This window comes from Limulus polyphemus, unplaced genomic scaffold (assembly GCF_000517525.1).
Source record: "Limulus polyphemus unplaced genomic scaffold, Limulus_polyphemus-2.1.2 Scaffold4830, whole genome shotgun sequence".
Lineage (NCBI taxonomy): Eukaryota > Metazoa > Arthropoda > Merostomata > Xiphosura > Limulidae > Limulus > Limulus polyphemus.
The window spans coordinates 12,883-37,657 of record NW_013670440.1 but is presented as its reverse complement, the minus strand read 5'-3'; the positions used below and the strand labels follow the sequence as shown (position 1 = coordinate 37,657).

General features: G+C 31.4%; 2 protein-coding genes across 2 annotated transcripts in view; one reads left to right on the top strand and one right to left on the bottom strand.

Annotated features, from left to right (window-relative positions):
* The window catches only part of LOC106471742 (putative extracellular sulfatase Sulf-1 homolog), a 37,135-nt gene extending 23,747 nt beyond the window's left edge, over positions 1–13,388 (top strand). The window contains exons 13-17 of the mRNA XM_013932365.2: positions 2,816–3,021; positions 3,465–3,607; positions 8,730–8,847; positions 9,269–9,308; positions 11,634–13,388. Of these exons, the coding sequence (XP_013787819.1) occupies positions 2,816–3,021; positions 3,465–3,607; positions 8,730–8,847; positions 9,269–9,308; positions 11,634–11,718 (592 nt within the window). The 3' untranslated portion in view covers positions 11,719–13,388. The remainder of the gene's footprint in view (positions 1–2,815; positions 3,022–3,464; positions 3,608–8,729; positions 8,848–9,268; positions 9,309–11,633) is intronic.
* On the bottom strand, positions 1–24,775 carry LOC106471745 (protein cereblon homolog). Its single transcript, XM_013932367.2, has 7 exons — positions 24,630–24,775; positions 22,082–22,228; positions 21,042–21,097; positions 19,585–19,664; positions 17,601–17,683; positions 16,239–16,327; positions 1–1,164 (listed from the first exon to the last, which is right to left on the bottom strand). Exons 1-6 carry the CDS (start codon positions 24,721–24,723, stop codon positions 16,281–16,283), a joined length of 507 nt encoding a protein of 168 aa, XP_013787821.1. The 5' UTR covers positions 24,724–24,775; the 3' UTR covers positions 1–1,164; positions 16,239–16,280.

The following is a 24,775-nucleotide window of genomic DNA, read 5'->3' as shown; positions in this document are numbered from 1 at the left end:
CTTGTGCTTTTATTATCATGTTTTCTTCCTTTTGGGGGGGGGGGCTTAATTGTCCCTCTCACACACACAATTGACATCTCTGGCCATACATAAACAGTATTCTAAACCTATACCTTTTTGTTTATCTACTTTTTCCCTTGGTGGTTGTTCTTCCTCAGGCCTTTTCCTCCTGACAATCCTAGAAGTTAGAAGATCCAAAGGCTAATACATAAATGTTTCGAATGTTCTGTATATTCATCTTTACTGGAGAGTGGGAAACTTCTTCACCCCTTTGTCTTTATATAAATTTATGTACCATTTATAGAATTGAGGAAATAAACAAAATGTATTGTACATTTCCCAAAAACTTCATTTAGTACGGTTTTGCCAGTAAAGGCATTATTAGGTACAGACTGAAATGGTTTGTAAACAGGTTTATATATGTAGTTTAACCAAAGAATGGGAAGTAACCTTGAAACAAGTGGGGAGGAGCTTAAGTTGGTTTGGACTTCTATTTATTTCTAAAATTTCCAGGCTATCTAGTTTCTTACCTTTTTCACAGATATGTAAAATTTGTTTTGTTTTCTGGATCAAATAGTTATTTAGTTTCTATACCTGTTAATGAATGTAAATAAACTGTTAGTGATTTAATGGATAAGGAAAAAGTAACTGTTCAAGTCCAGGATTTAAAAACATTAATAACCACTTGCTTAGAACAGAACTACTTCAAATTTAATGACCAAATGTATAAAAAAAAATGACAGGTTAGTTAGGAGTGGGGGTGGGTCCCCTCCCTCTCCTTTGTTTGCAGAAGTTTTCATGAATAACTTAGAGAAGAAATTATTTAGTGATGAAAATGATATAAAATGTGAAACATTGGTACAGATATGTTGATGATGCGATTTGTGTTTGGACAGGCTCCAAACATCAACTTGATAATTTTGTAACTTTTCTAAATTCACATAACAAATTTATTAAATTTACTATAGAATTTGGTGAAAATGGAAACTTTAATCTTTTGTACTTAAATAATGGCATACATTCCTTCAAAATATTCACAAATCTATGTCAGTATTTGACTTATAGTGACACCATCATACATGCTTCTTTAAGACATCCAATATCTCGCTAACTTGCCGTGTTCCATAGTTTGTTACACAAGCTTATCTCTGTACAACTTGTCATCTGAGGATAACAAAACAAACTGCTGTCACCAATGGTTATACAATAAAGTTAGTTAACACATTGTTTACAAAAATTAAAAGCCATAAACTTAAAACCAATATACCTACATATTGTACCAAATGACAACAAAAGAAAAGGCTTAAGATAAGCTACAATGGAAAATCTTCTTACAAAATATGTAACACACAATGAACAAAGAAATCTACAGACCTGCCTTCTACTATACAAAAAAACCTATGAAAAATGTTGTATAACAAAGACAGAATCAAAAAATACAGCAAGAGTGGTGTTTACCAATTATTGTGTCGAGATTGCAATAGTGTCTACATAGGTCAAACAGGACGTTCCATAGAAACGAGAATAAAAGAAAATTCTAGAAGCTGGAAATTAAGGAAAATGGACTCAATCTTTACATCCCACCTTATTGAAACTAAATGTAAATTTGATCCAGAAAAAAATTGCAAAATTTACATATCTGTGAAAAAGGTAAAATAAATAATGTCTAAAAACAAATCCAGAAAAAGTTCTAAATGACCAAATGAACTTAAGCTCCTCCCCACTTGTCTCAAGGTTTCTTTTGCTAAACTACATATATAAACCTATTTACAAACCATTTCAGTCTTTACCTGATGATGTATTTTACTAGTGAAACCATGGTCATTAAAAACTGAGTTTTTGTAAAATATCTTTGTTTTTCCCCAGTCTGTAATAATAATAATCACTGACAGTTTCAAGTATCAACCGTATACGATTTCTTTTCAAATATAAATTCAAGTAGAGATTATGATTATCAAAGTAGCTTTTAACTCACACCGTCAACACTCTCCAGTGATTTCATAGCAACAGTGTCTCCATCGTTTAAAAAAGTTCATGTTGAACAATATTATTGAAGAGAATTGGTTCTTCTTGACAAAATTCTCTGTTAATGTCTATATTTGGGTCTTCAAGCTTCAGTTTAAAATTCTTTATTACATCTTGTTTAACCTTAAAACACAGTAGAGGTCTTTTTATTAAAGAGTAGGATGATACTAAATCCAAAGCCTTAATGAAGTAAAATGTACTTCTTATTGCGTGTTCCTTGATTTTTGCAGAGCAAAGTTTAACAGCATTGTGTTAACAGATATGTCATTATATGGTTAGTCTTATGCTTTGAGTCGAGTTTAATACCTTCCTGATTAATAATACTAATTATTAAGAACTTTTGATCAAACGTAAACTAACTATGTAATATCTGAACTACAGTAACTTGCACACTGACAAAGATAAAGCTGTATAAAAAAAATATTAAAAATAGTTATTTTTGGTGTTGAGTCTACAGTAAAAAGTATTAAATAACGAGTTTCATAATATTGATGTTAGCAGTTTAAGTTGTTCTGTAGTTGTTCATTTGGCACAAACTTTAATGAAGATTTTAGAATAACTAAACATTGTCTTCTCACACATTAAAAAAGATGCTCAGTTAGTTAATGCATCATGGCAGCCCACAATATACCTAGATTACTTCTGATAAGCAGAGTAATGAAATAAAACTGCATAATTTTTCATGTAACTTTTGTACTAAGACAAAATACATTTACTATAGATTAAGTGTACAAATTTAAAACTTCATATCACCATCTTATCCTAATAACATCGTATATCCCTGGGCCAGAGAACAACAGAGATTGAAGGCATGGAGGCAAGAGCAACGTGAAGCTCGAAAACTTGCTCGTCAACGTAAAAAGGAGGCCCGTTTGAAAAAGAAAGAGAAAAAGAATCGTCGTAAAGCCAAATACAAAGGATTTGACTGTAATGCTGATAAAATGAATTGTTTCACACATAATAACAACCACTGGAAAACACCCCCATTATGGACATGTGAGAATTTCAAGATTAGTAGGATAAAGATAAAAGTATTTAAAATAAGCTACATTCTTGTTCTGTTATTTGTTTGTCTGTGCACCATGTTAAATCATTTTTGAAATATTTCCCAAAAGTGAAACCAATATCTTGTTTTATATTAAAACAATTTATAAAGCATTTTAACCTATAACAAAAAAAAACAGCACAAGTAGATCAACAATAACATCATTCACTTCATCTTATTACTTAGTGAGTTTACTATTTAATCATAAATGAAATATTGATTTATTTTTTAAAGATATTAATTTTGAAAAAAAATAGCAGCTGTTCATGCACATTGAATTTACAATTACTGTTTGAAAAAAAAATTTAAATGCCAAGGAAGGTTATTATTATTATTATTATAACGAGAAATAGTAGGTATGAAGAAGCTTTAAGAATTTTTTTCTCTCCAACAGATGGTCCATTCTGCTTTTGCCAGAACTCAAACAACAATACATATTGGTGTTTAAGGACTATTAACTCTACTCACAACTTCTTGTACTGTGAATTTATAACTGGTTTTACCATGTATTTTGATCTCAGGACAGACCCCTACCAGGTATTCTTATAACTTTATTCTTTTTTCTTTATAGTGAGAAAATAATTTCTGTGATTGAGGCAATGTTTGATATAAACTTTATCTTAACTCTTGAATGAAGACTGAGGCTGATGATGCATGCATCACGGTGTAAGGCATGCTATCTTACGCATTTGTGATATTTGGTTGTGACAAACTGTTTCTGGGAAAATAATTGATTATGTATATATATATATATACATTGATTAAACACACACAAAACTTGTATAGAAAGCCAATTATTTCCTCTCCTTTAAATTTATCCAAACCAAATAGATAGATATAATAAATTTCACCTTAAGAAACAAATTAGAATTATACCAGCTGTAGAGAATTTACAAAAGATACAATTTTGGAGGAGTATAAAAATTATAAATCCATTTAAGCTTGTTTTTACAATCCTATGTATAACTCTACATTCTGCAGACTTCACAACTATAGATCATATACTGTAGTATAAACCTATATGTTTCTAACAGTCCGTAATCTTTCTACCAAGATTCTTTCAGTCCATGGAGTGAAAAAGGTTTGGAACCACTACTGTAATGTTCCGAGTCCAACTACACATCCACTGTCTAGTTATAGGCATGGTACTGTAGCTGTGGCTCTGGGGGGTAGTAGAGTTGTATGTTAACTGTTACTAAAGGATAACAACTGGCCATGAAAAGCAGATGAAGAGTTGGACTTGGAACTTTGAGGGCTAGAGAACCTGGGTCCAAATACATCATTGGTTTGTAGTCATCAGTACAATAATCTTTCTTCTTTCATTGGATGGATAACTGAAGAGACTAAGTACTTTCAATGCCACTTGGGAGCTGCTACCACATGTGTTCTCACAAATTGCACCCTTTGTAATTTTGACATCTGGTACAACTTTAACTTTTATTTAGCTTCTTTTTACTGTTTTGAGGACACTGTAATTTGTTGTCAACCTTTACAGCTAGTGCGGTTCTATTAAACCATTGATAAATAAATAAAAAGTGGTGTGTGTGTAAATACTGTACACTAGCAACTGTATCTATGCCTTGCATAGCATTTATTTAATTTGATTCAAGGAGATGGTACAATGTTATGCTTGTACACCATTTGCCTTACAGCTTCTACTGAATAAGAGCAATTAGAAAGGTACCCCCATGCTCTGCCTGGATCAAATATCACTTTTTTTTGGCATTGGACTTTATGTAGTAAGCATTGAAATGGCTACCATTAATCTGATTGAATCAATTTAGTACAGGAACTCTAGTGGATACCCCAAAGATTAAGTTTAAATAGATAAACAGTCATTTCCTCCCAGCAGTTTGTCACATGAAACCACCAGACAGACAGACAACTTTGCTTTACATGTCTTAAAAACAAAGATCAATACCTGCCTAGACTAATGTATGTATATACTTATCTGATGACACTGAGTTGAGGATCAAAGATTTCACAAGTTAGATGCATAATTTTTTTTTAAATTACTCTCATAAAAGATGCTTTTTTTTCTGTATTTTCATTATCTTAAAGGTAAATAATTACCAAATCTTTCAATGATATCTTTAAAATTTCGCATGTTTCAAAAATTTCCAAGTTTTAGTATGGTTTAAAGTTTAGTGACTTTTGTAAATTCAGGTTTTTTTAATCTTATCACGAATAGAATCATCCTGAAATATTTAAATAGAATTGGCTGTGCAGTTAGATTATAGGGTATATAGGCTGGATTCAATTTTGAATCAAATAGAAAATGGTTTTTTCATTTATATATAGAGTGCTTCTACACACAGTTAATAATGAGTATAAAAGTAAATATTTCTGAGAACAAAATATATAATGTACTTAAACATCTTAAGAACAATGGTAGAAAAGTGAACTTACAAGGAAATAGTTTCCTGTATATAGGTGAATTAAAAGCTAAATTGTAAAGTTTACTGGAAGTGATGTAGATTTAAAACTATCAAATCAGAGCTCTAGCTATTGAATGGAATCTTAAAGCTTTGCAGGGCTCTAATACATGGTCACCCCCCCCCCCTTTTCTTGGAACTTTCAAAGTATTGGAGGGATGGCATGGTTCTTTAATTAGACATCTGTAGACCCTTCCAGGACACATTCTGTAGCTTTACTGCTTTGTTCAGTGCACTTTGATGCCACACTGGTGTCATCTGAGTGTGCAGAAGCTCTGAAGAGGAACAGGGATGCTCCAACAAGGGTTGTCTCAGAGAAGGGTTGCCACTGCACTAGGAGTTGTCAAAGTGTGGTTTCTAGGGCATTGAATTACTTCCAAGAAACAGAAGACATAGTGGTGGTTGGCAAGGGGCAACAACACATCAGTATAACCAATATCTTGTTATGTCAGCAAGTACAAATTGGACCTTGGATACCACAAGCCTTCAGAGAAACCTCTGAAATGCTCCTGATTTAGTCTCCACCCAGACAGTGAGAAACAGACTCCATGTAGCCAGCCTGAAAGTAAGAAGACTAGCAGTTTCAGTTCCAATGAGAGAGACACACCAACAAATGCTTCAATAGTGTAGGGGACATCTCGACTGGACACAGGCTCTTTGATCAAATGTTCTCTTCATAGACGAGTTCAAATACTGCCTGGACTGAAGTTTGGTTATTACCTAATGAGAGAGAGACACAGATGTGAATGTGATAGAACATGACCAGTATGGAGCTGAGTCAGTGATGATTTGGGGTGGTATCAGTCTCTGGGGTCATACAGACTTGTACATTGTTCAGAAAGGTACAGGGATGATATCCTGGATGTTTTTGTGAGACTATATACGAAGGAGCCATAGGTCCAGATCTCATTTTAATGGATGACATTGCAAGACCATACAGGGCCAGGCTGGTGAAGTATCGAGAAAACTGACTGGCCACCAGGTTCACGTGACCCGAATCCTATTGAACATACTTTAAGCAGCAGTATCAGATCATTCAGTGCAACCTACCAGCCTGGAGAAACGTGGAATGGCCCTAGCCCAAGAATGGAACAAGATACCCAACATTCATTCACCAGACTGATTAAATTAAAAACAGAACCCCCATTTGCTGAATAATGTAGACACTTTGACATTTTCAATATTAATCTTTATCTTGGGGGTAACCTAGATTCTGCACATTATTTGCATTTGACCTTGACAAAACTAAAGACATAACATTACAGGCTTTTTACATTATATTTTGTTTAAATTTGTATATTGCAAAATTAGCAAAAATTAAGTGTCTTTAGAAATTACCAAACTAGATTGCAATTTTTCTATTTCAGCTTTTGCATATGTGACCTAATGTCACATGCGTATTCAAAATTATCTTCAAATCAAATTGTTTACAGTGAACGTATCAGCTTAACTCTCAAATTACCAACTCGTTTTCTACTGGTTACTTACAAATAGGGTTACATCCATGACATCATATTAAGTAATTGTGTGTTTGCCTGTTACAATACTCAGCATATGAACTGACCAGGAAAAAAAAAAAAGTGAAATCATTCATTTGTCTATGTAAAACACAAACGACAAAAGCAGTAATTAATGGTATTAGTTTCAGGATCCATGGTATTTCAGTTCTCATTTTCTTATGTAACTTCTGTTATTTGGGACCCTGTCTTAGATTTCATCAGTAATTATAAAGATTTTTTTTTGTAATTCTACAAAATGTACTTGTCAGTATTAATGTATTGGTGAAGGATTTCCAACCTTTATAGTAATGTTTTTGTAGAATGAAAGTACTACGCATCTCATTCTGATGTAGTGTCTTCTCTAATTAAATTAAATAAGTACTGTTGCAATAAAGATACTACTTTAACCTCAAATGTTTTGTGGGTCTCTGCTAGTTTGAAACAATTTGTAAATACAGGATTTCTAGATCAATACAAAAGAATTTTAACCACAGACACCAAAACCTATTTAAATTCCATTTGTCTTAGGCCTAACATTAGTTAAGCCTTTATTATGTACAGCCTATATTTGACGAGATAAATTAACACTAACTTGTGTACCTTTTTGCTTTAATTTAGTTAGGGCTAAACTTTACCATACTTAAATACAATCAATCAATAAACTTATTCTATGACCCAACGTTAGGCCTTTTTAAGGACTTTTATAAGCTACAAGTATGTTGTTTTACTAAAGTATAATTACATCCATTGAAATGAAGTGCACATGCACGTAGATTGTAAGGTTTGCACCCATTTTCAAGATAGACAAAAACTGAATATTATTATATATTTTTCTAATTTGGAACATTATAAATGAAGTTGAGGTAATGTGCCAAGTATAGTCTGAAATAGTTGCATCATATGCTACTTCACCTTTGGCTATCACAGCAACCAAAGATATTTCAGCATTCAGGTGCCTGCTTTCTGATTAGTCCTCTACATAGAGGATATGTATCATGAAAGGAGTTTTGGCACTTTCTCCATCATCTTTGATCCAACTTTTGAGTAAGGTAGTTCATGTTTCTGATCTAAGATATCTAGAAGTCCCCATACAGTCTGGTCATACATACGTCGAAACAAAACTTTGTTGACTTTTTATTTGAATATAAAATGTAAGAAAAAATTTAAATGGATTACTTTGTATTCACCAATTGGTTAATGGAGAAAGCTCATTTGTTTTTTTATTTTTGAAATATTTATAGTCAAGTGTAAGCAGCCCTTTTTCCAACTCTAAATGTAAAATGTTAACTTTTGATGTTACTAGATAAGGATATTTTTCAATAAACTGTTTCAAAGTTCTTATCAGAAGATAAAAATTCATAGTCTGATGCTAATAATTAACAAAGATATCAGTAGTACCCATCTAGCAACTGAGACACTGGTAACATTTTTCTTTCAAAATGAATTAAAACATGTTTAAATACTAACTTTTAAAGCTACAAAGAAGTAACTATTTCTTGTTCAAAAACAATTATAAAAAGAATATATAATGATCTTGTAGTTAAGTACCTATACAAGTCAGCAGCTAAGCAATTTTAAGTTTTTTTAGTAATAAAACTTAATTCTAGAAGGAACTCTGACAATTTTTTTTATTATTATTATTATGATGATGAAGTCTAACATACCAATTGTTTTCATAGCCATTCCAACATTGTTTATTGGTTCCAAATTTTTTTTACCATGCAGCTAAGAAATGCAGTGCACAACTTGGAATTATTTGAACTAGAAGATATGAAGCAAAAGTTAAACAGGCTCAGAAGGTGTAAAGGTGCCAAGGATTGTACACTCAGTTCCCAATCACAAGGTATTAATAATTCAAATATATTTTATATTCTCATTAGTCAACATATAAAAGGAATATAATTTAATTAAAGTTAACATGTCCCCTCCTAGGTTTTTTTGTAAGCAAGATATTTCAAGAATATAACTTGTGCTCTTAATCTATTCTCAGCTGCTATAGTAGATAATAATTTGTAAAGAAATTTTTAATGATAGGTTATCTGAAAGGAAAAGTTTGCTTAATAATGAAAGTACACACACTAAGCTATATATATTTTATAATTTGCAAGATATTTTAAGATAAAGTTCTAATTATATTCAACATCTTGTTTGCTAAATTACTAATCAAACTGTCAGTATGGTAGAACTTTTGTAAATGTTGCAATTTCATTTAATGTGATGTATAATTTATTTAAAAATCGGTAAACATTTTTCTTTTAACGTAGACCAGGAACGACTGCAAGAAGGTTTTTCTTACTCATCCCGGTAAGTGTCTGTTTACAATGCAGTTGCTTACACAATATAAAAAAAGTAATTGCATGCATTTACACTGTTAATGAAAATCATTCAAAAATTAATTACAGTTAGTATTTAAAAACAACATTACTGTTGAAATTGTCCAATACATATAAAAATTATTCTACTCTCTGACCATTCTTGAGTTGAGCAGGGAGGCAATCATTATTAACAAGACCAATATAACCAGCTATGCTTCACTACCTTTATGAAATAAAAATTTATAACTGTAGGAAAAGGCCTATGATTGTTAATGCAAGTGTTTAGTATAAGAAGTCACATTGGTGTCTCTTAATCTTGAAGTGTAGTATGTTGTACACGAATACACACATTAGGTGAACTTTTTTTGTTAGAATTATAATTAAGAATAGCTGTAAGATCTATTAAATGATATGTAAAGTGGAATTGATAAGTAATGCTACAACTTTGTTTCTTTCTTGCACGTAACACTTGATTTGATAGCAAAAAGTTCAGTGAGAGGTTGATAGACAGTGACAAGAGAAGTATTACATTGACATTTTATCAAAAGTGAAGTTTTTTTTTTAATGCAGAAAACTGTTAAAAACAATTATTTGAACATAAATATTACTTTTAGCCTTTATAAAAGGTAGTTCACTATTTAATATTGTAAGAAGGTAATTGAAAGGATCTAAATTATTGTCTCACTAATTCAGATAAGTTACTTAAGAGTAGTTGAAATTTAACAAGTTTCTTTAAGTGCTTAGTGTAACCAGTCATCCTGGATTTGAGTCTGTTGTCCCTGAATCCCCCCCCCCAAATGAGCCTGTTTTTAAAAAGGGGAAGTTTGTCTAAAATATGGACTACTCGTGTTCCTAGCTCTCTCCAGAGTACTCGTGAATGAACAAGAATCAAAGGCATTCCATTGCTAGAAGCCAACAGAAGCATCTAAGTGTGATGCACATGTAAGGGGTCACCTGCAGATTGATGTTCCGTTTGGTTCCAACTCACGGGGTGGCTATTTATCGAATCTGTAACGGTGTGGGTACTACATATGGTGGTTGGAAACATCTTCAACTGGTGCTACAGTACTCAGTTTTGTTTTTAGTGTTATATTGTTTCAACAGGCATTAAAAATGCTTAACTGTAGATTTAACTTCTCTTTTATACGTGAAATTCTTCCCTAAAATAATCCAGGAACAGTTTTAAAAACTAAGCTCGCCACTTCTCTATGGATATTTCAAAATTTTCTGTTAGCTTGTGAGGCAGGTACTCCCAATGCAACAGATATGTTCCAGTTTTTCATGCATAAAATCTGGCTACCATAAATATGCAAAATTTGATTGGTTTAAAGCAAATGTGAGAGAGCTGTGGATATTGAATCAACTACAACTTCTACTAATAGTGTCAAAATTATCACCATTAATGTTAGTTCATGTTGAATGATACTGCATTCTTTTAACAGAGACAGAATGATGGTGAACCCCATCTCACAACAAGGAACATTAAAAATTTTTAGTTGAACATTTCATTCTGAGAGTTAATTTTTTTTCTTTAAAAAATAACTGGATTCTAGAGTAATTTTTAAAACTCAGCCTTAAAGAAAACAGTTTAAGTAAGACTAGAGAGAGTTCAAAGTTTACTTAACTATGGTAAGCATTGTGGCGTATGGATATATAGTTGGATCATTACTAGAAAAAAGCAAATTCAGTTTTACATTTTGGGATACAAGTTTGTTGTATACTATATTGATTATTCTTGGAGTGCTATTAAATGTGGATTTTGTTTTTTATTTTACTCTTACATGTTAATGTTATGGAGATACATGCCTACAGTAATCCACACATTAGTAACGGCAGAGCCGTCAAAGTATGCATGTCACACTTAATCATACCTTGTTCAGATATAATGGTTTAACTTGTAATACAGTAAGACCGTATGTTAATACACAAGTCGCATCACTTGGCATAAGATAACTTGGCCTTAAGAAGGTTCTTCTATTGCTTACTGAAGTCACCAAAATTAGTCTTATTAAATACTACAGACTGAAAAATGCAATATTTGATAAGGGAATAATAATTTATCATTCAATAAATTTTCTTTTCATATCTTTATTTTATCATGCATCAGTAGGTGGTTAATGTCCCCCCCCCAAAAAAAACAACCAACAACCCTGCCTTTTGGCTGCATTATAAGACTAACAATAAACTCCCATGAAATTAATTAGTGTGTTAATTATAGCCACATTACACTCTGAACACGTTCTGACCAGTATATTTGCAAAGTACCAATCAACAAAATATCCTTAAAAGAAGTTTTATTTTTTCATTGCATTAGGTTTGTGGAAAGAAGGAAATTACATCATCATCGAGACGCAGACAGATCATCATCATCATTAGAAAGTGATGAAAGACAACGTTAAATAAAAATAGAATTTAATGGTTTTCTTTAAATTAAGAGGGGATAAAACATTATTTATTGATTATAAGGTAAAGAACTGTAAATAAAAAATTTAGGCAACACCACCTAATAGCATAAAGTGATAAGATCATGCTTTTATAGTTTGGTGATTTAAAGTTATACAAGACACATCAGGTACTGCAACACCTAAAATGTATAGTACAATTGTTTTTCTTTACAAGCATTTACCCATTAGATAGAAAACTACCATTAAAAATTGTACATAGACTTGAGTAACAGACCTAGCTGGTCATTACTACTGCCAGCAGAAATATCAACCTTAAAGAAATTTAATTAACATGTGTGAGTGAAATACAAGTAGAAGCAAAAACTTCAATTTTCACATAGTTTGGGAGATGGAAAAAAGATTTAGTTCAATGCAAGACTAATATTTGAATTTATGAAAGCTTGTTGGTTAAGTATTAGGTTCTTTTCCACAGAAAGTCTTACATACACAGTTTTATAAATGGAATTTGAAGATTTTCAACTTGTTAATTCTTCATGAAGGAGTGTGTGTAGGTATGAAATACACAAAACACACACACTCACTATTGATCAACTGAGAACAAAAAGGTCAACTATAACTCCAGTACACTTATTTTTAGTTTTAAGTTTTAAACTTTTTTGTTTTCTTTTAATACTTTAGACTAAGTTATACTTGTGTGTTTGCATTATATCCAATATAGCTGTAAAGAATGAAGCTTTTATTTGTAAAGCTTAATGCACACTCAAGAACAAGTTGTAAAACAATATTCCTTTAGAGATTTTAAAGAATTAATAGTAATATCAGGATGTCTTGTAACCTGAACAGGCATTAGAGCAGGAACAATTAACAGTTAAGGGTGGAAGATGAAGTTTATGTATATGGCATAAATACTGCTCAAAGTTTTTAGAAAATTAGTCCTTCAAAAAAAAATCCATAGATATTTTATAATGCAGTGGTTTCCAAACTTTTTCTCTCTCACTGACACAATAACCCACTTACCTTTATTTGTGCAACACCCTGCTGTGACGTGCACTATTTTTTGTAGAATTTATGTTCTTAGTTATTCTTCATTTGGTAAAACTCTTGCAACACCCCTAGCAACAAATGTTTGGAAACCACTGTTCTAATGAGAGAAAATTAAAAGATCAGATTAGGTATCTTTTAAGAATTAAAAAAAAAAATTAAACTATTAGTGAGAAACTTTATTGTGGACATTCTGGGTATTAATTTACAAATTTAATTTTACGGGATTTCATCAGTAAAGTAGAATTGTCTTTAGAACAAGTCACAAGTTTCTAATGTAAAGAATGTGGATTTGAATTTACTTTGTTGAAAAAAGAAAAGTTTGATCCATCTTTTAAGAATGATTTTTTCCAAAAACTAAAGATGACGAGTGTTTTTGAAGTTAATCTTGGCATTTTCACATTTAATTCTTAAAATAATCATAGCTCAGTGTTAAGTTACATATTTGTCACACAAGAATTATATTTTATGCTATTTCCAAATCAGATTACGCATTGAGGTGCTGTAGAAAATCAGTTGCTGAAATTGTTGTAGTAGCATTTAAGTTACAGACCAGCTTAGACACTACAACTTAACCGTGTAAGCAATGTTGTTGTTCCAATAAATAAAAATAAAATAGAAAAGGTTGTCTTTTGTTATTCACGAATAAAAAAATTCTGCAAACATACTTGTAATTTATATTTTAGGCCATTAATGGGAGGGCCAAGTGTGTGAAGTAAAAATTAAGTTTATTGAATTATCGCCCAGTTACTCATTTTTCAATGGTAGGTCTACCTGGCTTTGATACCCATGTGAACTCTGGGTTTTGGTAAAGTATTGTAACTAAAGTGTTATGGGAATTCCCATTTTAAGTGCTTGGTTTCCTACAATAAGTTATAGAAGATAAAAAGTTTATCAATGCAACAGTTACAATACTTCCATTGTTATCATTTAATAACAACTTTAACTCTGTAACAGGCTACAGAATTTAAGCCCGCTGGAAAACTGAATACAGTAACTAGTACTGTGTGTTAAACATTACCAACCTTACTTACTAAGGAGGTTGTGAAAAACAGTAAACACAGATGGCCGAGTAAATAAGATTTATTTAAATGTGTTAAAATATCTTGATTCTGAATTTACTGTAACTCTCAACATGTGCTTGGTTAATTTGACTAACCCCATGACCACTATGTACTCATTTAATACTACTAACTTTCAATATAGTCTGTCTATCTTCACAAAATTTGGCAGTCTTTCACATGCAGAAAATAATTTTTTTTAGTTAAATATTTAAATAAGTTACTTTGTACATGGACTATTCAAAAATAAATACTCAATATTTTCATGGGCAAATCTTTATTTTATGTTAAAATTAAAAATACTTTTCCTCATCTTATGGAAACATTAAATACAACTGACCTTGTAACCACACACACAAATTGCTTTCTAGAATGACTTCAAATTGTAGTAGCTCCAAGTATGTAACCCATAAACATCTATTTATAACTATTTTGTTTTATTGACCTTTGAACTGAGTCAAGCTACTATCCGTGCCATTGCAAGTTGTAAATCGCTCTGGGAATGTGAAGCTCACGTCATGCTAATGAATTATATTACCTACAAGCTACTCACTTGCTCGCCTTGTAAAACATTATAATATTATTTATATAATCTTACCTAAGCTAAAAGGCTCCCCATTTTTTTACATTTTATAATTAGACAAAATAGAGATCAAAAACAAGAAATAAAATACTTATCCAATCTTTTTCTTTCTTGCTGTTGTTTGTCAAAGAGTGTTAATGTTTAAAAAACAAAAATACAAATGAGTAATGCATTTAATTTTTATTTAATTAAATGCACCAAACAATAGACTAAAATAACATACAAAAAGTAGACAAATTCCCTCACCTCTCAATTTATCTAGTTTTCTAACTATGCGACAAGAGTCGTTACAAATTCGTTCAAGCTAGTCGTTAACTTTCTCATGGGAACGATGTTAGTATTCGAGTGAAATTACCATTTAACCTATGAGAACAAAGTTGTACAATATATCGCTTGATAGATGAAAACCTCAACTTTCTATTGGTTATAGTTAAACGTAAGAGAACTATTAAAGAATTCTGAAGAAAGGGTGTTGCAAGTTGTCGTGGCAGGATGGATACGATAGCTCTGTGACCAAACAAAATTGAAAACTATAAATTATGGTTTGTTTGAATAATGACGATATTATAGAGAGTAATTTAAGTTGCTTTTTTTGAGGGGTGGGAGATAAAATAGGGAAGATGACATGCTATGAGAAAATGAGTCATGTGGGTCACAGTGGGGGAAATTGAGGATTTTGAAAAATATAACCTTGTAGAATTAAAAAGTTAAAACTTGTATGATATTAAAATATGGATTATTAGCTAAGATTCTATGCTTTTCTAGTCAGTATAACAAACAAAGTAATTTAATAAAAGTTTGAATGCAAGACACTAAAACCTTGCGTCATGTGCAGTAAAGTATACCCGTAGTGATAGGGTTAAGTTAAATCAGATATATAAAATGTGTTAGCTTATATGAACTTAGAGTTAATTCAAGGAACTTAAATTTATCAAACATTGTTATTGCACACTTACATGATATGTTCTGCTGACTGATTCAAAGGAAGTAATGTGCAACTCAACGTAAGGCCAAGATATTAGAATATATGTATATAAAGTCATCTTCACATTCATCAAATCTTCATTAGTAATGAAGCTATATAATTCCGTTTAGCAAAGTAAGTAGCATGAAGGAATATAGGTTGAAAAATTGAATTCTGTACCTTACACAACTAGTTTATTGCAGTGTTTAAGTATTTACCTATTTTTAAATATTTGACCAGTATATTTTAGTTAGGCTGTATGTTTAATGTGTTTGTATAAGAAATATTTGTTTATTTTAAAATATGCATCATTACTTTCAAGGAGATTAGAATCTTAGCATATAAATTTCACTTGTGTAGATAACACCTCTAACAATCCTGTAATTCCAAATACAATAAACCATTGTTGGTGCCACCTTTCAGTTCTATAAAGGATATCCAAGATGCCACAAGCTTTGCACTTAACAACAAACAAAAGCAATGGAGTAACTGTGCTGGACAAGCTCCATTTCTAAACTAAGTTCTCATAGAACTTAGAATCTCAATAATGCTTCTTGACTTCTCAAGAAGAGGGAAGATGAAGAAAAAACAAATTTCACTCTTTTACATCAGGTAAGGTGAAACTGAAAGTAAGATATCCCTTGAACACTAGAGCTTTTACTGGAACCTTCTGAAAGTGATGTTAAAATCATTTACATTGATTATTCAAAGATTTACTCTTGTTATAAAACAAAAACAGTTTTATTAAATACTTTGAGGCACATTGTAACAAACAAAGCAAACTTTAGATGAAAATGGTACATAACAGTGGGTAAGCCCACACACTCTGATCATGCATATTGCACAGTATTAATTTAGAGTATACCTGATGAATGATATATGCTGGAGCTACACTTCAAGTTACCACCTATCTGCTACGAAGGCTGCGAGGACCAGTGATGAGAGAGTCTGCATCTGTAAAACCATAAATCAACATCGAAAACATACGCAATTAAAAATGGCTGGAGACGGCTTGAATGGGTAACTTTAACATAACAGCAAATGTACAACGTTTGTACCTGATGATGACAAAATCTTGTAGAAACGTTGTACATTTGCTGTTATGTTAAACTTAAAGTTTTTCTTCATTACACATTCAAGCAGTCTCCAGCCATTATTAGTCTCAAAGTGGGTTCCTCATCACTGAATATGCAATTAAATATTTGTTGTTTTCATTTAAACAAGTAAATAAAAGCACTTAAAGCATATTATTATCAAAACATTTATGACCTAGTATCCACATTTTAAATTTTTGCAAGTTTTGATTTGGTGTAAATATATTGAAGTAGTACTTTCTAATAATTATTCTACATTAAATATTTTACCTTTTTAGAATGCAATGTTTCTATTTCAAAACATTTCAGAAGTTAAGTACAAATTAATTGTTTCCCCCCTCCTATGGAATAAAGTAAAATAATTACGAGAACAAAGCACAAACTGGATCAGACATACTCAGATGTCTGACATAAAATAATTTTTTATTGTTGTTGTTTTGAAGAGTTTAAATGGCTTAATTCTGTGGTTCCAATCCAGAAGTACTTATGGTCAGCATACTGATTTTCTTACCACTAACACTAATCATGACATCCTTATACGCATGGTTTTAAATTTACTGTTAAACTGAAAAACTTTAACGTGTAAATTAAGCACTATGCCACTGTTAAATTGACTATTGTTGTAACAATAATAAAAAGGATCAAAGAAATAAAAATTGATTTGGAAAAAGTTAAGCTGGGAATACAGCAAGTTGTTTCAATAATAGAAACTGACAGTTATCTCCAATGTGAAAATATGGAGTAAACTCTTGTAATACAAGACAGTGAAAGTAACAACTATTAGTCTTGAACTGCTTACAATTCATGTCTGTTGTGGACAGACACCATGACACGTCCAGTGTGGATGCATATTACTTTTTTTTGACAAGCACAGTCTGATGGTAGAGTTGGTCTAGCACTGAAGCTTTAAATTTTTGTTCAGATATCAGAAAGGTTTAAAAACAATGTTAGGATAGTTAGTCGAGAAAGATTAAAAAAAAAACTGAACACTTATTTCAAAACTACTGGGGTAAAATATTACATAAATGAAGAACCAAGATACTACAAAAAAATTCATTAACCAGTTCTTAAAGGTGGAGAAACTATTAAAACCAATTACACCTTGTTTAATCATTAAAAAAACTAATACTTACAGCTCTGGTGGATTAATTTTTCCATAATTAGTCCTATGAAATCAATGGCCGAGTCATCTTCTTTATCAATTTCTTGAAACAACCTAGAAAATAAAATTTCATATAATAAGCCAGTTGCCAACCTCTTCTGTTGTAGGAAGAAAAAAAAGGCAAGATGACTAAAAAGGATAATGATAATAAAACATTACCGAGGGATATTAATGACCAAAGTCAAAATACTTAAAATTGCATATAAACTTAGTACAAACATTCTAATGGTATCTAATTTTAGCTTTAAAAAAAAATATAAAAATACTTCATCAATAAAAACATTGTTTTGTTTTTATATATCCAGCAAGTTTCAAATTGATGGAAATTTCATTAACACATTTCCTTTGATAATTGCAGCACTCACCACTCCTAGATACAAGTCACGAAAACTTTACAAGATTTATCAGTGACTTATCACAGTACCTAGCCTGATAAAGGTAGTCACTTTGAAAGGTTGGACCATTTTTGTTAACTATATTCTTGGTTGAGATTTGTTTACATCTAATAACTATAGATTCATTAAGAAATGTTATGTTTGAATATGATAAACTAAAAATATTCAAAAAGTATACGATTTGAGATATTTTGCCATCACCAAGCTGAACATAACTAAGCTTATAAGATGAAGAAAGAAACAGTTTTTAGAGCATTATGTTAACTACAACAAACAGAAAATGCTGATACTTCTACTTAACCAGAAAGTTTAGTTAAGTTGAGAGCATGTAAATGATTGAAGCCACATGTAGAACTGTTGTACATTGCAGTCAACTTGCATCTACAGTGCAACTACATGCACAAACATGATCGTTAATGCTTGCTTACCACAGTACTGGTAATTTAGGTCACTAGGTGTAGAGAAGTGGATTTAACAAAGGTCATTGACCTTTAGTGTGATGGGTAAAGTTTAAAACTAATTGATTATGACAACCAGTAATTAAACCAATGATAACTTATATAAAGTTAATCATCCAAAATATAGCTAACAATTACCAAGCTAAACTTCCCCCCCTGGCATGTAGCAGTTCAAGGACTTTACACAAATTCATTCGTTTGTAAACTAACTAAAGTAATCTACATCCTTACGAGTATTTCCATTTTAAATAAACTAGTTTCTCTGCAATTAATCTATTTTTGCACCATTTCTATTTTTAAACATGAACAAGTTTTTAAAATATTAAGCATCAGCTTGAAACATGTTAAGATACCAGAACTTACTCAGCCCAACATATTACCAGCCTCCATTTTAATAACTGGCATTTTGAACACAGTACAAAATGATTAAATAACAAAGCAATTCTTAGATCTTATGAAGAAAAAACAAAACTTAGAACAATCTTAATTTTGTTATACATCTAAAAGTTGTAACCATGTAAAGCATCATTTGAAAAATTACTTACTAAAATTACACTTTTAATTCTGTACAATTAAGTTTAAAACCAAAAATAAGATGCATGAAGTAAATACTTTAAAGTCTGGATATGGCTCACTATTAATAACATTTAACATAATTACTAGATAGTGTTTCCATTTCTCATTATATTCTTGAAATAATTTATTCCAATATATTCTATGAAACGTATAATATTTATTTCTTGATATTTCTCCAACGCGTGTTTGACATATATTGTCACCTATGGAGTTTAAAAATAAACTTGCATGAAATTGTATGTAGTGAATACACAATCTAAGAAATTGAAATATTCTGGTCATAAGATTGAACTGTTACGAGTTAATATGAAGGGGAAATATTTAAATTCAGAGTTTAATATACCTTTTTGATTATAAAAAAGATACCATATTACACTATATTCAAGTGTTCTTTAGCAAGAACAGGAAGGAAGTATTCAAAACTGAACTAGAAAATGTTTTCTTGTTACAGAGAATTTTGGAAATGTATTTAGAATAAACTTTTATACACATTTAACGATTGAATGAACCAATGGGTCAAACTTACCATCCAACATGCTGTCCACAACGAGGACAGATTCCAATTTTCCAAGAGTAACCAGGAAACCAAGTGTGGTCTTCATACCACTAAGAAAAAATTAAGTAATCTTCAGCACTCTTTCCTTTCCATCTTAATTATTATATAGACACAGGTTTAAAAACAACTCGAGATTAGCAACTGGGATCATAGCACACCTACTTACAAAAGGCATTATTATTTGGTCCAATTAGAGCTTCAGTAGCAAAAACAATGGAGTAAGCATTAAAGGCAACCATCTGTGATGTAATGGACAGTGCCCTTAGGGCTAGTAGTTGGAGTTTCAACTATACTGTCATTTACATTAACTTTATTTATTTGAGGATTGCAGTGGCAAGTGAAGCTCGCAAGTTGCCAACTCCAAGATTTACGGTTAGACTAAAAGAAACTGAGACTAATATTCAACACAATAGATCAAGTTTATTTGAATTTGATATAAAATACATTTTTTTAATCATTTGTTAACTCTTCACTAAAGAGCACGTTTAAGTTAACAACATTGATAATTATAACTCGTATATAACATCAAGTTTCTTTACTTTACTCGTACCCTTCTTTAGAATCTATCTAAATCCACATTAACCGATTACAAGAGAAATACTTTCATTACTTATAACACAGATGACCTGGTAAATTGTTGCAGCTAGGACACTTTCATATTCATAATTTCAATTATCACCAACTCCAGAGAGAATCTCAATTCTTCCTGGAGAGAACTGATTTTTAGCTCAAGACACTAGTTTTTAAATCATGTTTTCTTTCAACTTTCCAAATATTATTCCCAACTACCCACAAGTAGTTCTAACACTTTCTGTCAATCTGTCACTCCCTGGGCTAATCCAAAACAAAAACCAAAACTCTCAAGCAACTGTTTACTGTAATGGAGAGTGCTCCGGTTGCCTTTTTTATTTGCACTACTACTACACTGAAGTAACAGATCTCTCATCAGAGCATCGATTTGAGATGCCATCATAAACTTTAGTAACCTTTACCGTACTATTAACTCAGCATCTGTAACTTGTGGCTAGCATTTGTTTTCTTCCTTTAAATAACTTAACTCATGAGTCACTAACTCATAATTCTCAATATCACTTAACCAGCTAGCTGTACTTTCCTAACTCTTAACCTTATTTCGTAACACAGGAGTCTTTTACTTATGCCATTTCTTCATGTACATGTTCACTTAGAAAAGAGTTTTCTTATACTTGTTAAATGCTAAAAAATATTAAAGCAATTGTAAAAGTACCTCAAAAATATCTAACTGCTTCATTGAAGTCTACTTGGTGTGGCAGATAAACAAAATCTGCAGGTACATTTACCAAGCTAACAAGTTTAACTTCCTACTTTATATACTTAACATGTTTCATACTACAAGAATTAATATTTTAAAACAAAAAAAATATTTACAAATAACAATATAAACTTACACCAGTAACACCAATCACATCAGCTTTGGAAACTGTTACAAGTTCAAATTCCTTTCCTACAAAAATAGAAAGTGAAGTAGGGCAAGTAGTTTTAGTGTCAATCTAGAGAAAGACAACAACAAAACATTATCCACGTTTAACTACATAGGAATCTTAGATAATTTTTATTATAAACAAATAATCTTTAGTGAAAGTAGGACAAGTATATTTAAAATACCTGTAAACAAATTGTACAAAATACATATTTATTAATTATTAAATGGGCATAAAAGATATATACATATACACATATACACACACACACACACAAGATTTTTGGGTACCTGATGATGACAAAACGTTGTCAATTTGCTGTTATGTTAAACTTTTATTAAAGTTTCTTGGAACTTAAAGGGTAAATAAATTTTTTCAGGTCTGCACAAATGAATGGAGCGGGGCTACATAGTATCTTTAAAACTCTGCCCATTTGCCAAGCAAGAGTTCTGATATTACACATGTATGAATGTTTTTTGGGAAAAATCGTTACTGTTGGAGCTTACTAACGTTCAATTTTCCCATTTCATGCCAGCTGTAGGCATTTCTTTTAAAAGCAAGATTTCTTATTTGCCAATATACTGAAAGATTTTTTGTTGAAGTGGAAATCAAACAGAATTTAAGATGCTGTTAGTTCAACTGCATTACAAGACTAGTTTTAAGCAAATAAGCATGAAATAGAGCTACAAACTATTAAAACTATTTTAAGTTAAATAAATTTACCATTTGGTGACTAGTAACAACTGTTTTCTAATGCTTGTTTTTTTGTTTTGTTTTTTTTGTGGTGAAGGATGACCTCAATGAGCCAAACACCAATCACCATGTTTTTTTCTCAAGTTCTAAGACAAGGAACTATACTTAAAAATTCATATCTATGCATTTTTGTACAGATAGTATCAATATTAACCTACTTTTGTTACTTAGTTTGCTTAATAAACCTTATGTTGATTAACTAAAAATTGTGAAGTTCAAACAATGCATGATATCTCCCCACCCACCCCCCATACCTGCAGGATTCCTAAAAAGTTGAAGCAAAACTCCTCGAACTCCTAAAATAGTATCATTACGTTGATGAAGAGCTATTCTACTGGCAATACTCTTCAGATGCGAGGCTTCAGTAATATCATGTCCACATTGTCGACACAGAAGATAATCTTCAAAATGTAAACACTTTTTTAGAAAAGTTTAAAAAAACATTTTTGTAATTTTATTATACAAGATTTATAAATACACATTAAGTATAAAAAAGATTTAGTCTGTCACTAATAAAAAGTTTCTAAAACTTTAGCTACGTGGATGTGACAAACTGATAGCAGGAATGAGCAAAAAAAGTTTATCTACACTCAATACCACTGAAATGCAGTTAAGTACACAAATTAACCCACTAATGAGGAAGAAAAAAAATATCATGTCGTTCAGGTTTATGTTCACGAATCACATATGAAGCACTATTTCTAAAAAACAGTTAAAGTTTACTCCTCTGCAAGCTTATTCAACAAAAATCAATAATAAGAACTAACAGAACTTGAATCATAAAATGAGCTATTCTAAAAAACAACTTCACAGAAAAGTGATTTTACCAACGATAGTTTTACATTTGTGATAGTCTTATATAAAATCCTAAGAACCACTTTGTACAAGATCAGTTACACTGTATATGGAATATTATGGATCCTGAAAATATGATACGCAAGTTCACAACTCAAATGATGAATACTTCCACATGAAAACTAAAAGTTAACTACCTCATAAAGAGAACAGTGCTCTAGCTAAAATACAGGATGGTCCAAAATTGTATTTCCCCACTTTAAAAACTTAATTAACAAAGGAAATACAACCATGCAGCATAACATCTTGTAGCCCTCACTCCAAGTTACCACAGGAGGATCGGGTTTTTTAGCCCATGTAGCTACAACTTTGAGAATTATTTTGATCAAGATGACCAGATATTTGAGCTGTCCCAAATCACGAATAACCATCTATATACACCTTGTAGGGATTTTTTGGCATTGAATATAGGAAATAGTATTACTTAAGATGGCAGCTTTGGAAACACTATACATTTTACTCCTAAAATACACATTAACAATTAAGATTAGTTCTCAATGGTAAGAAATTAGTCAAGTTTGGGCTTCTTAGTGACATTGGTGAATCTTTTCCAGCTACAAAGAAGTACATTCCACTGCTGAACAGCCCCAGAAAGAAAGTGGAAATCCATGTTAAACTCTAGATGAACTTTGATACATTCTTGTATGTACAACAAATAAATCTGCTGTCATATTAACACCTCTCACATAAGATGCTTCGTAATAGCACGTGCTGAGAGTTCAGCATCAAAGTTCAATTTGGTATCACTCATCTTACCAAGTTTCTTCTGTAAAACCCATTGTTCAGGGCTAGAAAAATCAAGGAAAGTGGATCTGCCACTGGAACAGTTCATAGAACCTTATGAAAACCTAAAGACTACCAAGAAGCATTGGAACTTTCTTCTAACTTGGTATTTGGCATTCTTACAGTTTAGGTATACTAGGTCCCTCACTTCAAATGTACTGTATCCTTGCAGTACACCAGTGGCTCTGGAACTAAAACTAACATTGGTACTAACAAGTTAAGTTGTACTTTGTTCTACCTCACCAAGTGATCCTCCCACTACAGCTGGTCTACTATTTATTACCTTACTGAAGATGATTTACAGAAGGTCCCCAAAGTCATTGTTAAAAGAACTGATTATGAAGCAATAGTTTTGTTTTGATAGAGGAAAAGTAATACTTGATCAGAGTTGTCAGTGAAGTAAAACTGAATGTGAAAAATCTATTTGATTTCTATGATTGAAAAAAAAGTATAGAAAATTGGTTAACTTCTGTAAACCTAAACATTTTTGCTCTTAGAAGCCCTCCCAACTTACAATTTTCATTAACCACTGGAGTGCTTTGTGTGATAACATGCAATGATACATTAAACTTGTATTAATTCTGCTATATAATTATGAATATAAAAATTCGTTCTTTTACAGGGAAGTTGCTTGTTTCGAAGGTTAATTAGTATAATCAATGGGAAAACCTTTCAATGAATATTTTAATATATATATATCTCAATTATCTGTAGACATATAATGTATGCAATAATTTGCACTAAAGCCTAACCTAGTTTAGCTATTTAAGTACAGTAATTGCACTTAATTTGTCATACAAATTTTATTATATGAAAAAAAAAAATTCAAAATATGCACAGTATGCAGCTGAATTCAGTTGTGTGGAAGTTAGTCCTGGTGATATTAGTATTACAAAAAAAGGTAGTATTTTGAAATTAAGTTTGGGTTGCTGAAACAATATATATTTGAAAATTGCTGTAGTAAACATTAGTAGAGGTTAACATACTAGAACCAAGATATCGAACATAACATCGCCAATGAATTCGGCTGTTTTGACTATATTAGTGTATATATTCTGTAACTTAGGCTTAACTTAGTCTTAAGAGAACTTGATAAAGATATTTGATGTTCATGTATCATCAAGTTCTTGAGCAGTGACACTCACAGTAACATTATTGCATTACCATCATAGAACTCAACTGTATCGACATTTTCAGTGAAAAATTTCAACAGGAAAGTGAAGAAATAATAGCTGTAAACATGCTGCCGACCAAACATTTGTCAACAGTCGCAGAAAAGCAGCAGCCATTTTGTACACAAGATGAACCAA